This window comes from Pygoscelis adeliae, unplaced genomic scaffold, assembly GCF_000699105.1.
Source record: "Pygoscelis adeliae isolate BGI_AS28 unplaced genomic scaffold, ASM69910v1 Scaffold42, whole genome shotgun sequence".
Taxonomy (NCBI): Eukaryota; Metazoa; Chordata; class Aves; order Sphenisciformes; family Spheniscidae; genus Pygoscelis; species Pygoscelis adeliae.
The window spans coordinates 1563072-1577572 of NW_008824283.1; the positions used below are offsets into that span (position 1 = coordinate 1563072).

At 48.9% G+C, this 14501-nt stretch overlaps 2 protein-coding genes across 2 annotated transcripts in view; one reads left to right on the plus strand and one right to left on the minus strand.

The window, feature by feature from the left end:
* The window catches only part of STK10 (serine/threonine kinase 10), a 40425-nt gene extending 37131 nt beyond the window's left edge, over window positions 1–3294 (minus strand). Inside the window, 2 exon segments of the mRNA XM_009318557.1 lie at window positions 1719–1883; window positions 3259–3294. Coding sequence (XP_009316832.1) covers window positions 1719–1883; window positions 3259–3294 — 201 coding nt within the window.
* A 2533-nt stretch (window positions 3295–5827) lies between these two features.
* The window catches only part of EFCAB9 (EF-hand calcium binding domain 9), a 16932-nt gene continuing 8258 nt past the window's right edge, over window positions 5828–14501 (plus strand). Inside the window, 1 exon segment of the mRNA XM_009318558.1 lies at window positions 5828–5848. Coding sequence (XP_009316833.1) covers window positions 5828–5848 — 21 coding nt within the window.

The window sequence follows — 14501 nt, forward strand, 5'->3', positions numbered from 1 at the left end:
AGCTTCCTATTGCAGGGAGGAGGTGGAAGGGGAAAGGGGAGGGGGCTGACATTTTAGAGAGAACGAACAAGGCCAGCATATAAAATTCAGGCAGAGCAGGCACAGAGCAGGGAGGTAAAAACAACAGAACAGGGTGGAATATAAACTGGCCCCACCTCTCACCCAAGCTTGGTATATGTTTGCCTTTTTAATTTTGCCGAGGTTAGTTTTGCTGCAGTTGCAAACTGCCCAAATCCCGAGTCCCCTCCTAGGAGAGATGTTTGCCTTTCACTTCCTTAGAAGGGTACATATTTACTTTGTTCTCTAACGTGCCCAGGGCTCAGCACCACGATTAGCAGACATCCAAATACCAAGTCTCTGGACAACTTGCAGCCCAGCTCCCTCGAAGCAAGAAGATGCACTGAAGGAAGCGCTCAGCGCTGGGTACTGCAGCTCTCTGAGCAGGGTGTCACAGTGAAGTTGGGGGCTTTACCAATGGATTTTTAAATAAGAAGGGACACTGACCCATGCTGACATTGCAAAAGGTGCTTGCTGAATAAGCACACATTGCCCAGTAAAACAGTACCTCTCCAGCATTGCTTAACTGAGGCATGAACTAGACATGGATTGCGTTATTCCAGCGACGGCCCCGTGGCTCAGCCCATGCTCTGGCCTCGGCTCCCCCAGCACGACAGGCAGGGACCGACGGCTCTCGCAGCTCAGCCCACACAAATGCAAATCTCAAAAGCTGAGATCTCTTTTTTTAACTCTAGTAAGATTACCCTGGGAGGCCAGGAAGGTATCTGAAGCATTGTAAAGAGGAAGGAAAAAGCAACAGAGCTGCTGAACGCACCCTTTGACACTCCTTGACTTGCCAGTAGTTACAAGAAGGAGCAGATGAACTGGCCAAGAAGATGGGTTTGAAAATCCTCATATTCACCTGATTTCCACTATCTTGACACAGGCACACCTGCATGCACACAGTTATTCGAGTCTAGCACAGGGCAAGTATACAAGGGTTCATGCCCTCACCCTCTCCAGCCCCCTGCACCTTTCCCATGGCAGCACGCAAGAAGGTGCCTTTCACGCTCACCTTCCTCTGCTGCCAGGGACTCAAAGAAAACAGCAGGCAGGGGAAAAAAAAAGAAATATATATATATACACACACCTGCCAGGCTAGGGGAAAGAGATGCAGGAACCTGCTGTTCTGGCCACAGCACAACTAGCCGTTGCACTAACCCGCTCTGTCCCTGTGCCTCCACAGCCATGGGAAACGGAGCTCTTGCTATCAGTTGCCTCTGTATTACAGACGCTGAGCCAAAAATGAGGCACAAATCAAAAAAACAGGGTTACCCTTCCATCTGATCTTTCAAAAGAGGGACTGAAGTGGTAGAAGAGATGCCCTTATCAGTGCTGCATTTTCTACTTTTACAAACTCCAAACAGTGGGGGGGAGGGGGAATCCAACTCCAGTTTTCACTTCACAGTGAAGGTATCTTGATCTTCCCTGGGCTATTAATAAGCAGCTTTAGTTAGAAGACAGTTTGTTCATCAAAGAAAGTGGAGAAAATCCAGGCACTGATCACACAGTGATTAGAGCACAGCTTGTAAGTCACTTCTAACTCACACTGATGCTTCAAGCTGCTCCAGAGGTTTTGCTTTGCCGTAAGTTAGCCATTTCTTCTCTGCAGAGTGAGAAACACACAGCTGTACAGATCGCACACAGCAACAGCCTCTTACCCAGAGCTTGCCATCCCAATAAAATGCTCCCAGCAGCTTGACGATGTGCCGGTGATCGCAGGTCGCCAGGATTTCAATCTCCACCATGTAATCCTCCAGTTCATCTTCACTCTTTGTTTCAATGACTTTGGCAGCTGCTAAAGCACCAGTTTCCTTATTCTTAGCCTGCAAGACAAAACCAGCATGAGTACAAAGGTGAGGAGAGCCAGGAACACACAGTACTTGCACAATTCCCGCTCCTCCAACTCACACTCTTGGTACCAGCCACAACACAAGCATGGAAACTTGCAGATGCATTTCTGCTTCCTAAACCTGCCCATAGCTTCACAGAGGGGATGAATGCTGTGTCGGGGCCAAAGCATCCTCCTTCCTCCCTCCAGTCTCTAATGCCCACACCATTTCCCATCACGGGGAGAAAAAGGCTTTTAGAAAAGGAGATGCATCCTACTGTTTATAGCATGACAAGAAAGATGACAGAGGCAAGAAAACCTCAGAGCATAGAGGCTCTCTGATAATAGCATAGGTGATAGCTCCATTTACTAGAATTACTGAGTACACAGACAATCCAACCAAATTCACCGTACAGCTGTGAACCGTCTCCACCCCGAACACCCCTGCGCTCCCCTTCCTCACCAGGACCCTCGGCAAGGCAGTTTTCGTAACACACAAGGGAAACGAGGGATCACCTCCTTGGCAACGAGAAGCGTGCGTTTTGATTTCCCAGGACTGGCCAGTATTCCTGGTGTTGTATATTAGTGAGCTCTTCAGATCACAGTAAGAAAAATACTACACATGCTCTCCCAGCTGCCCCCTCCATTTTATATAGTCCCTTTAACCAGCTTATTCACCAGATAACCTGAAAACCATCAAAACCTCTTTGTCCTAGCGGTTGGAAAACTTTTGCTGACTTTCCCTCCCCATTCCTCACAACAACACAGGAGTGTACCCTTGGGTTAGCAGCTTGCTGACCTCCTCCCCCTGCCCCAAACACCCTTCCCCAAGCAGCTCTCACTGCCTAGGAAGGGGTCACCGATAGCTGCACAGGGGCTGCCCTGCCTGTAGGTGCCACACACCAGCAAAAGGCTATTAATGCTGGACGGGAAGCATTTGCAGACGCGTTTCTTACCACCCCACTCCTCTTGTGCTCCCATCCCACATGGGGAAAAGGCAGCTGATGAAAGGCTTGGCTAAAACCAAGCATCTGTAAGCAGGCCGTGCCAGGCGAGCCTCGGAGCCGCCCCATGGAGGACCGTTTCAGCATCATCCACCCAGCATTGCCCATTGGCTTCTCCCAAAACTGCCAGGGCAAGTTTGCATTCTGCAAATGCACTTTGCACGAATTGTTGCAAAAATTAGAAGTTTGCAACAAAACACCAAAAGGGCATTTGCGAGACAGTCTGCACACAGGGCTTCACTGAGATGTGTCACACACTGGGAGAGAGGGGGCAAAACGGGAGCTGTTGACTCAGGAGCTCCCCGCCATTCCCAGAAGTGCATTGTATCAGCAGATGAAGGGACAGAAGAAATCCCTATAGCTCACCCGCTCTGCTCCCCACTGACACAGGAGAGCCCCCATGGTGTGATTTCAGTTCATTACCCATTTTCCTTCCATCACACCCACTCCGGGCTGCCTCTCCCCCAGGGAATAAAGTCCCACTGTGGATATTATCACCGGAAGAGCTGGGCAAGCTCTGGTTGTGACCTTTCTTACCGCTCTGTAGTTTACATATCTGTGTTTGGAAAACCTACGCAGGAGCTTACAGGAGGATTAATTCCTAGTATAAACACCACAAGCTCCACTGAACAGTTTTATATAGCTTAGGTGATAGTATAATTGTGTACCAAGGAACAGGCCAGGGTGAGGGGGAAGGAATAAGGGGAAAACCATACAATGGAAGGAGGAAAATAAGGCACCCCCCTGAGTCTCTACTGGGTTTTGAAGACTTGCTGCATTCTCATGAGTTGGCATGGACAGCTCTGTCTTTACCACAGGGGACAAAACCATTTCCATCTAGGCTCGCTGCCCAAATGCAAGACAGCAGCTCATGCTGGTTTCAGGCGAAGTTAGGGGGTTTCTTTTGCTCAGGTTTGTTTGCTTCTTACCAAGTTGCCACCAGATGCCCAGAGGAGGGCACGCAGAGATGCAGAGCAGAGCAAGCACGGGCTAAAGCACAGCACTTCTGAATCGGAGCAAGAAGTGCCCCACTGTGTTTGCTCTGCACTTATGGCACTGGGAGAGGTCCAAGGAGGGGAAGTAAATATTGTGAGAAGAGGTGGGGCTTCCCTTGGAGGTCAGCGATCGCACGCTTCCTACTGGCAGGGTCCCGGCCAGCTCAGCCCTTCCAGGATGCTGGGGCCCTGCAGGCACCTGAAAAAACCTGGGAGCAGAGCGTGCCCCAGTCCCCCATGGCACCATCTCCCACTGAGATGTCTGAACCACCCTGCCCTCGGGGGAGCCACCCCGGCAGCTATGCTGCCACCTCTCATCCCCTCCCAGGCTTGCTCAGGCATGCAGGGGTGCTGGATGCTGAGCTGGAGGACATGGTTTTGCAAACCGGGCTGCAAGCTGTAGGTGGGGAGGCGACCGCAGCCCATGTGTTCACTGTGGCAGCCTGACCTCTTTCGTTACTCCTACGACTAGTGGGTAAGCAACCCAGCAACTCCCAGCAATCGCTTCCTTTCTAGATATGAGCCTGTGTACACCCTGCCTGACGTTCAGTCTTTGAAGACGTCCATTACAGAATTAGCTGCTGCCTTTCTCCACCACTTTGGACTGTCGCAAATGAGAGTGTTTACCCATTCCATACCCATAGCCATCTCCATTTCCTTATCCATTCTAGCAGGGGATGCAGCTTGAAGTGGGAGGGGATCCCATGAGCTGCACGAGGTGGGCTTCGACCCCAAAGGGAGAGGAGCACTGCACTGTCCCATGTCCCGCCAGGCCAGCTGGCACAGGGAGGTTGCACCGCTCGGTCTCACCAGCAGCAGTGAGACCACCATCTCCAAGGAGAAGTCAGCTCAGGACATCACGAACTCATAATGCAAGAACATGGAACAGCAAGCTCACACAGGCAGGCATGCCTCAGGATGGTGTGGGCACGAGCCCTGTACTTTCCATGGCTCTGTGATAATGTCACTGCTACAACTGAGCACACTCACAGCACTTCCCAGAAGGGACCAAAATGCCCCACAACCCCACGGGACGGCAGAAGAAGCTGAAGTAGGAAGGGGACCCGAGACCATGAGGTCAGTAGGAGATTTTGGAAAATTAATCTCCTCCGGCATGGCTCACCGTAGTGTGGAGAGGAGACTGGTTGCCCCACACAGCTGCCTTTGAGAGGACCAACACTTGGACAGGCTGGACAGCTCATCCCCTCCTGAGTTGTCCATGGCCCCTCTGAACCCAAACCAAGTCTGTAGTGTTTCTACCATACAAGATGGAGGGAGATGCACACCGGCTGGTGTGGGCACTCTTGAACTGAGCTCAGCAAGTCATGTTTGTCATTGCAAGAGCTTTGGAAATACAAGGAGCTTCTGCCCATTTCTCCACCTTCCCTTTCTCTCCATCTGCTTGTCCTCCAGCCCTGACACCAGGCTACAGCCACTTTCCCAGCAGCCTTCCTGGGAATGGCAGCTGCCTGCCATCAGGCACACGGCAGCATCACAGCCCCTCATAGCAGCCAGCCAGCTCCAAAAGCTGCTCACAGCAAGCCAGATTTGTACAGGCAGGGGCAGATTTTGGCCAAGGACGCTGGGCGGTCTCTCTGTAACTCACATCTGGCAATTTCCTTCAGCTTCTCTGCTGGTATTTTCCTGCATACAATGTATTACAACAGAGATATTCTTCCAGGAAGGTTTGTTTGGATCCTAAATAGGCCAAATGCTTACATTGCCAGCCCTGGGAGCCAGTTTCAGACATCCCAGGCATGAAATGATGCTTTAGGGTTTAAAGCCCTTTCCTGATTTCTGCTTATCTTTGTACAATAGATCAGAGTCTGCCCCAAGACATTAGCACAAAGCAAAACACAGCCCGCTCTGACCTCAAAAAGCCAAGCTAGCAATTATGCAGAAGGAACCAGCATCTCCAAGTCTGTAACCTGCAGGCCTGGATGACGCCTTTCACAGCAAGGGTACACACAGCACCAAGCTGAGAAGAGGCAGCATCTGCTGCTCGCTCTCCAAGAGCTGTGGGAGGGAAGGGTTGCCACCAGCCTCTCCGCAGCTTCACCTCTACCTTGAGCTCCACTGGGGGTCATGCCCTCACCTTGCAGAAAGGGAAATGAAAACTTCTCTCATGGTGGGTGTTTTGTTTGTCTTTAAATCCCAAAGAAAGGAAGAGACAATGATATAGAGGAAAGAAGAAAACCAAGAACTATCAAGAAAGCACCCTAGGTTGACTCACCAACAGGGAGTTTGTTAGACAGCCACATCATTTGAAATGCAATCCTGCAAAATACACGGTTTGAACTACAAATCCAAAATCTTCTGCAAACCCCAGCCTAATTACAGGGTCTCCAACCCAGCAAAAGTCCATGTAGAGAATGCAGAGATAGGGAGAGACGTTCAGTTCTCAGGTAAAACACCCCTAAATGTGCAGCCTTTGAGGAATTCATGGTGTTTCCAATTTTTTCCAGTGAAATTTGTGGACAGAAGTGAAAGAACCACCCAGATGGTAAGATCGCAAGAACAGAAGCTGTCTGATGCCGGTCTATGGCCTATAGCTGGTCAGTCAAAAGCACGCATCCATTTCCATCTTTTAGCTCCTCCACTCCTGGGCATTTTAATGCCATGGATAATTTGTCCCTGGAGTGCTAATTAGCACCAAAAAAAAAATAGAGCAGACAGCTGCCAGCATAGTGCCCGGGATGTGCTGCAGAACTACAGTTACATTCATTACAGTCTTGGCATTTAAAACCTGAAAAGCCCTTATGGCCACTACCAGCCTTTGTGCAAATCAATGCACCGCACAGACCACGGCTGACAAGTCTATGCAGAAACAGGAACGGAACACACATTCCACAAAAGAAAACACATCAAAAAAGTTATCCAGTAAACCACTTCCAGAAAGCCACGCCAGCAGCCAAGCAGGATACAAAGCAAAGGATCTTGCCAGAGTCCTCTGGAGCAAGATGGGCGCTGGACATGCTACTGCCAAACACGCTGGGAATACCAGGGAATAGGGGATGAGTAGGATTACTCCTAGAAGGCAGAGGCGTAGAGAAACTACTGCTCAGCTTATGGATTTAAGGGGTGAGAGGTGTCTGTTCAGGTGACAGAAGAGGCTGTTTGGCCTTTGCCTGTGACTCACCCTTGGAGCTACTGTGAAATCCAGATTGTGACAAACGCAGGAACTATTTTAAGCCTTTAAAGAACACATTACCGGAAGGCTGGATTGTTCAGTCCTTCCTCGGGCAGGACTGCTGCCGAAGGCATGGCCAGTTTCTAGGTGAGGCAGAGGAAAACCCTGCGTGAACTCTCACTCACTAGTAGAAAGAAGAGAGCTAGCACCGAGAGCACCCCGATCTCTTCGTCTAGGCTTGCTTGCTCACAGTATCTTCCCAAGCCAAGGGATGATCCTTTTTAAGCTGGTCTGCCATATCGTGCCACAACGTTTTTGGTGTAAGCTACTCTTCCCATCCTTGTAAGACTTCTTTCCACACCAGGAGAGCTGATGCTCGAGATATTGCTGAGTTAGAGAACCAGGAGTAAAAAGCCCGCTGCTTTCAGTGGATGCTGTATTTGGGGGTTGATAGTTCTGACTTCTGCCCCCCCATGCACCATATTCCTGTTGCGTGTCTTTGTATGCGAGCAACTGCTCGCTTAGGTATTTCTCAGGGATTACGTAATGATTAACTGCCTACTGATGAACTTCGCCTGAGCTGCCTGCATTAAACAAACACAGGACAGACGGGCTCGAGCCAGTGCTCATCTTATTGTCAAATAATCAATGGGAGCTCAAATGAGTTCCGTGCCCCACAAGCCCCCTAGAGCCACCTTCAGTTTGTCACCATACACGAGGGCCTGGTTTGGGTTTTTTTGGAAATGCTGAATTCAGCCCTTGGTACCAGCCAGCAGGGCAGGTGGTGACAAATGGGCACGGGCACAGCAGTAAGGCTGGCACAGCCCTGGTCTAGCAGCTCCCGGCGCACACAGCAGCCTGCGTGGAGGTTCGTCCCTCAGGCGTCGGGTCGGGCAGGGCTCCGACCCCACTGGGCTGGGCCAGCGCTGCTGCTCTGGCAGCTGTGGCAACACTTTTGCAAGGGCTAGGGGGAAGTGGAAGCGGCTTGCGAAACGAGATGAAAAGCGTTAGTTAAGAAAATGCAGAAACGCCTTCCTCTGGGTTTACAAGCTAGAGGCAAGGGAAAGTAACGTCGCCAGAGAGCTCAAGCTATGGCCAACGACTTCTTTTCTATGTGCATGTGTCAAAAAAAGTGTGACCAAAGCATGGCACGTGCACCTTTTCTTGCCTTAAAAGCTCAGCAACGGCCCAGCAGAAGGGGGTGAGAGGCAATAAGCCCAAGCAGCAGTACGTTAGTCAAGGAGCAGAAAAGCTCCACACAGAGCTTCAGCCCTTGCACCCAAACACAGCAGCAGACAAGAGGCTTCTTTGCTGGTATGTCACACTATAACCCACCTACAGAAGCTGAGCTGACCTCGTGGTTCTGGCACGAGCGAGAGATGAACAAAAACCCATGCAAGGTTTGAAGAAAGGAAAGATCTACGTGGATCCAACATCTTCAGCCTACATAGACCTAGAGCTTGGAAGCATGAGACATCCTTCCAAACACTGGTCCCCTGGAAGAGTGCAGTGCTCCAAGTGAAGCACTCCTGCCCTGGTCTTCAGTCAATGCCACAACATTGAAAAAGACATTAAAATGGGGGGGGAAAGCCATGCAACTACTTCTGAGTTTCGTAGCAACTTTCTGCAACCAATTTGGTACATAGAGAGCTAAGGACTGAGCAGTGAACAGGGCTTAGATGGGCAGTGGTAGTATGCATGTCTGTCTGTCAGTCCCTTCACACTGGGTTAGAAAAGCATCAGATAAGCAAGACCCTTGTAGAAAAATAAAAAAACTGATCAGACCTTTGCTATCTCCATAGCACAAGCCTGCCCAGGGAGGACACCCCAGCAGCACGCCTGTGATTGTCAAGAGAGAAATGCAGGGCAGGCAGCAACTCAACAATGCCAACAGATGCAAGCACTGAGGTCCACCAACATCAGCTGGCTTTGCTGGGGCATAACTTCCTTCACTGTCTCTCTCATCTACTGAAATACCACACAAATATTTCGGTTGGTTAAATAAGGACACGAGCCATAAGGACAGACATACAGGTAGGTGATCAGGGAATTGCACGAGAAGGGAGTACGTCAGGAAGGTTTCCACGTGTTGGATGGGAAGAACATTCTGTTTTGAAGAGCGGACATTCAGAGGGTGGAAGCGTGGTGCTTTTCTATAGCCAAGTCAACAAAACCCATAGGAGACAGAAGCCAGTTAATCCAACTCCAGCAGCACTAGGGCCATCGCTCTTCCCAAGGGGCACGCTGCCCCTTGCAACCACATGTCCCAGAGGCAGCATGCACAGACACCGCTCCTAAATACGACTGCACTCTTCCCTTTTCAGTGGGAGCAAAGCAGCTCTGGCAACCATCACGTGCTCAGGCCCAGCCGCTGAACCAGACAGGCTGCACTGAGCAGGGCGGCAGTTCACCATGCCCGTGTTTTGCAGGACTTAACCCTGGTACACCAACAGGTGTGCCACCACTCCCCGCCACCTTCAAGGGGCAAGTTCATTAAAAATTTACCTATTATTTCGAAGAATTTTTTAAAGTGACTTTGCTCTTCATAGCTGAATTCCTTTTCACCCAGGATTTCAGGCTGAGCAAGGCTGGCAGTGCTGGTGGATGGGAGGGCAGCACCGCAATCCACTGCACGCAGGCAGAGCCCCCCCGAGGACCCCCAACCATGCGGTGTGGCAGTGGGGTGGGTTTGACCTGAGACCCGTAAGAAGAACCTGAGATTTACAGACAGCAGCACCCCGAGGATGATAAAAAGAACATTTTTTTTCCAAGGAAACTGCACACTCAAGAAAAAAAAAACACACACAAAAAAAAAATTGTGAGACATGCCGGGCAGGGATTTTTCTAAGAAACAACGATTGCCACGTGCTTGAGGGTGAAAGGCTCAAAGCCCTCATCTAAGCTTTCTCTTCCATGCAGCTGCCCACAGCTCCCACTGTCAGCAGCATTGCCAAGCTCCGGGCCATGACACTGAAGTCATTATCAAAATATTTAGGCCATCGAGAGCTATCCCTCTTCCCTGCCACACAGATACAGCCGTGGCTCTGCAGAGTGCAGGACAAGCTTCACTTGGACTTCAGCAGGGACAGAGAATCACACGTTTCAGTGAGTTTAAAGTGAATATCAAGTTTAAAGTTCAACCAGGTTTAATACTGTTGGGCCACTGCTCTATATGTAAAGGAGTGGTGTCTTCCCCTTCCTCTTCTCTCCCCAGCTGAAACATTTTAAGAAAAACCTTCAGCTATTCTAAGGGACAAGGCCATAATTTGATCTTACCATGGGTTTTTAATTTTTTTTTTTGTGGCCATAGTTACAATCAACTTAAGCTCCCCCCCCCCCCCTTTTTTTTCCTTCCTCCTTTTTTTTTTTCTCTTTTTTTTTTTTTTAAGCTAACCCAGCAGATTAGCATCTCTCTGTGACACCCTTTCCAGGGATTACATGTTATATCCCTCATGAATCAAACCAACAAGAGCTGAGCCCTAGTCACTTGAGCCAACTCATGCAAAACCAGAGCGGTGTAGGTTTGGCTGGCGAGCAGAGGGAGGTCTGCAAGTGACAGGGACGGTCTCGTGACTTCGAACGGGCCCATCGCTGTGAAAGCCAGGCTTATAAGGCAGCTGCACAACATTTAACAATTAGTCTTTTATTACCCAAATTTCAAAACAGAGCATTTATAGTCCGTAGCATGTACAACGCTAATACCGCCATAATAGATCAGATAACCCAAATTCGCTTTTAAGATGTATCTTAAGAAGAAAGGAGAACAACAACATAAAAGGCACGCTTATGAGTTGCTGTGGCACAGGGCTCAGCGTTATCTCTCTGGGAGCCGGCACGAAGAGCCGTTTGAAGGCAAGTTCAAGTGAACAAACCCCTTTTCCGCCACACTGCGGGCAGCACGGCAGCCCATGCTCCCCCAGGGGACAGCCTGTCCCCACCCTGCGAGGAGAAAGCCTTATCGGAGCCAGCGTCCCCATCAGCACGCACTGGGAAGCGGAGATAGCATTTCACAAGAGGCATGAGCACAGCAAAACAATCCCACCATGAGAAAGGCAGTGAGCCCCAGGGCGTCTCCCAGCAGAGCCCACGCTTTTGTAAGATCAAGTCCATCCCCTGCTAGCTCGTGAATTCTCAGTGCCCAGAAGAGCCCTTGCATATCTGTTCCCGTGGACATTAATGCAACTACCTGCAAGAGTAAATACTGCACCAACTAATGGGTTTTGCAGGACTGAGATGTGATTCAGCGGCTCCCAGCATACAGCCCACGGCAGCCTGCACTGCTGGCTTCGCTCTGAGCATCTGCAAGGCCGCCAGATCAGCACGGCTTTCCTTCAGCAAAGCAGCTCACGGCGGTGCCACTGCCACTTCTCCCTCCCTGCACACGCAAACAGGGAGGGAGAACCACTAAAGCCACAGCCATACATTTTATGAATTGTATCTTAGGCGTTTTTGAAGAAAAATAACTCTGCTTTTTTTAAGGGTGTTTGGAAAGGGTCTGAGTTAGGAACTTGTATTGTTATATGCCCACAACCCTAGAGGTGCTGCAGACTTCCCAGGCTAGCACACACCGATCACAGCTCCCAACCGCTGGCCTAATGACTGATGTAAGATCATCGATTTAATGAGCTTTGGATGAGGTGGGTAACAAAGCGTATTTGGCACGCAGTGCGTTGCTATCTGTGGGCTGCTATCGCTTCCTTTATCATACCCGCTGGACTTACCAAAACCAAGACATAAAGAGAACGAGAGCTAGAAAGAAACAGTTTCTCCCCACCCCCTCCCTACTTTTCAGCTTCATTACCCTCTGCAACACATTTCACTGTTTCCTCATACAATCAGATCCTCTTTTGCTGAAAAAAAGTCTTTGTATAAAAATAGGGAAATCCCAGTAGTTTCGACTGGCTGCAGATTTCTTAAGGACTGCTGTATACATTTCAGGCTCCACTATAGATTTGATTATTTTTAATTAATATATACTTAAATCAAGCCTGTTCTACTTTTGTAAATGCTGTGTCAAACTGGTTCAAGTTTGCTCAGCTGAGCGCATGAGGAGTCCAAGACACAGCTCCCTGACAGTGATCTGCAGGGCAGTTAACACTCCCCAGCAAAACCATTACACAGCCAAGCCATCCTTCCTCCTGCTCAAACTTGGTGTCATAAAACCAAAACCTACTAGAACGAGCACATTTTTTCTTCTGTCCACATCTAAATTTTTCCCAGGTCAGACTACTCAGTGTACAAATACCGTCCTTTTGCACTGCTCAGGGACGACGGGCTCTTTGGAGCAAGTACAACATATGGTGGGTAGGGCAGGATGCAGGCGCAGGCGGATTATATCATCTCCCTGCACTTCTGTGTGTGGAAAAGGGGCGGAAGAGAGGCAGGAACTTCATTCAAACTTCCCGAAACTCTCACGGCCATACAAACACTCTGACTTGCTTTAAATGATCGCTTTTGTGTGAAGGGCAAATTGACTTTAAAGTGACTTCAAGAGAATGATGAAAATTGTTCATTGCATCTTGGCCACCTATGTTCTCCTTGCGCACAAGCGGGTTGGTTTGTTTGGGACTTTTTTGGCAGCCGAGCAGAACAAGAGGGCAAGCCTCTTCTTTCACATCTCCATCCTATATGCATCACCACCTCGGGTAGCGCTCCAGATTTAGAAAAACAAAGGAAGACAATATGCAAGTTAAATCTTAGCATGGCAGGAAACTACATCTCTGCAATAACGCTACTGGCTATTATCTAAAATAAGGCTTTATAATAACGTGGCACCCAAATAATTTGGGATTCTTAAACAAACAAACAAAGTCTTGCATGAGAACTCTTCGAAAACCAACCATATCCATTCGCCAACCAGGACGGAGAACAGGCAGAGAAGAGATCAAAGAAGATGGAGAATTAAAACTTTAGTAAAAAGAATAAGATAGCCCTTTGGTTTCTGTCACAACATTAACCCCTACTCCCTGATCAACTCTGTTAAACATCTCAAAAGCAGGCAGTTGCCTGAATATACTAGTTACAGACAGAGTGAACTTCTGGTTATAAACACACGGTCTTCACCGTGTCATTTACTATAATCCACGTTCTCATTTGGGTCAAAGTGGGGGTCAAAGGAGATGGAAGTAGTTGGAGATGTTACTATCTGACAGGCTGACACCCTTAGCTTACAGTATATAAAGTTACTCTGATAATTTTATTATTGGTGTGAGGCTGGAGTTAATAGCAGAGGCATTCAGATACGATAACGGACTTAAAAACCAAACCAGCCACTTACAAAGTAGCTTTATTCTGGAAGTTATCTACTTTGTATACGTTATACACATTTAAAATAGAAGAATAACTGATTTAAATCCTTTCTAAGTTTTCATTTGTCTCAGAAGCCTATTAACTTACTTTACAGCGTTTACCTAATTCCTATCATCGCATGAGAAACCTAAGAAAATATAAACAAATAATTACCCAGGAGAAGAGAGAACGTTGCTATATACAAATGGGTTTCCAATGCACAACGCCAAGTAAACTGGTAACAGAAGCACTGATTGCTACTGGTGCTACTTTCAGAAGGAATTCCATTTTATTAGAAGAAAGGATCCTTCACCAAAGACTTCTACTCAATGGATACTCACAGCCTGATTTTTTAGAGAGTTTCACTTTATAGAGAGCTTTCACTTTATAGAGAGTTTCCAACACGATGGAGATCTCATGTGAAAATAGCAAATCCCAGGACACTGTGGTAAAACACCTCCATCCTGACCTGCAACCAACCAGCTCCCTTCCTGGCCTTCTCTTCAGGTACAACTTCTTTCTCAATTCTGAAAAGGCAACACCTTGTTAAACGATCTAACGAGACCACCAAAAACCAGCTGCCAAACAGCTAATTCACAACCCCAGTTCCAAACTAGGTATGTAACACAGGCCGCCCAGGGAAGCTGGATCCCCAACCTGCTCCCCCAGCCAGCCCCAAGCAAAAGTCTCCTCTCTCAACTGTTGCACAGGAGACCGGGGTATTTCAGAGCCAGCAACAGCAAGAACGCTGGTGCTTTGGAGTGCAAAGTACAGTGAGTATTTGGCCTTTAAAACCCCAGTCCTTTAACGTAAAGGTTAAACATTCATAGCACTGGACATGTCCCCGCTCTTAAGGAGCTGGGCTCCTCTTCTTGGTCTAAGTTTCCTGCCGGCGAGGACCACAGGAATACAAATAATGTCACCCCTGGAGGCTTGCAAAACTTGGAGGCAGCCCCGGGACTGCAGACTTCCAAGAAATCTCCCTCCATTCATTGCACCGCCAGGCTTGGCAAGGAACACCTCGTCGCCTTACAAAAGCATCGCTCCACAAACTGGCGATTTATGGGGAAAAGAAAAAAGAAAAAAAAAAAAAAAGGGGGGGGGGGTTCAGAAAGGACTTGCAAGGCCGGGAAGGGATGAAAATACCAGCGCTGAGGACCGTAACGCACGCCCTGCGGCTCCGCGCCCGCTCCGCC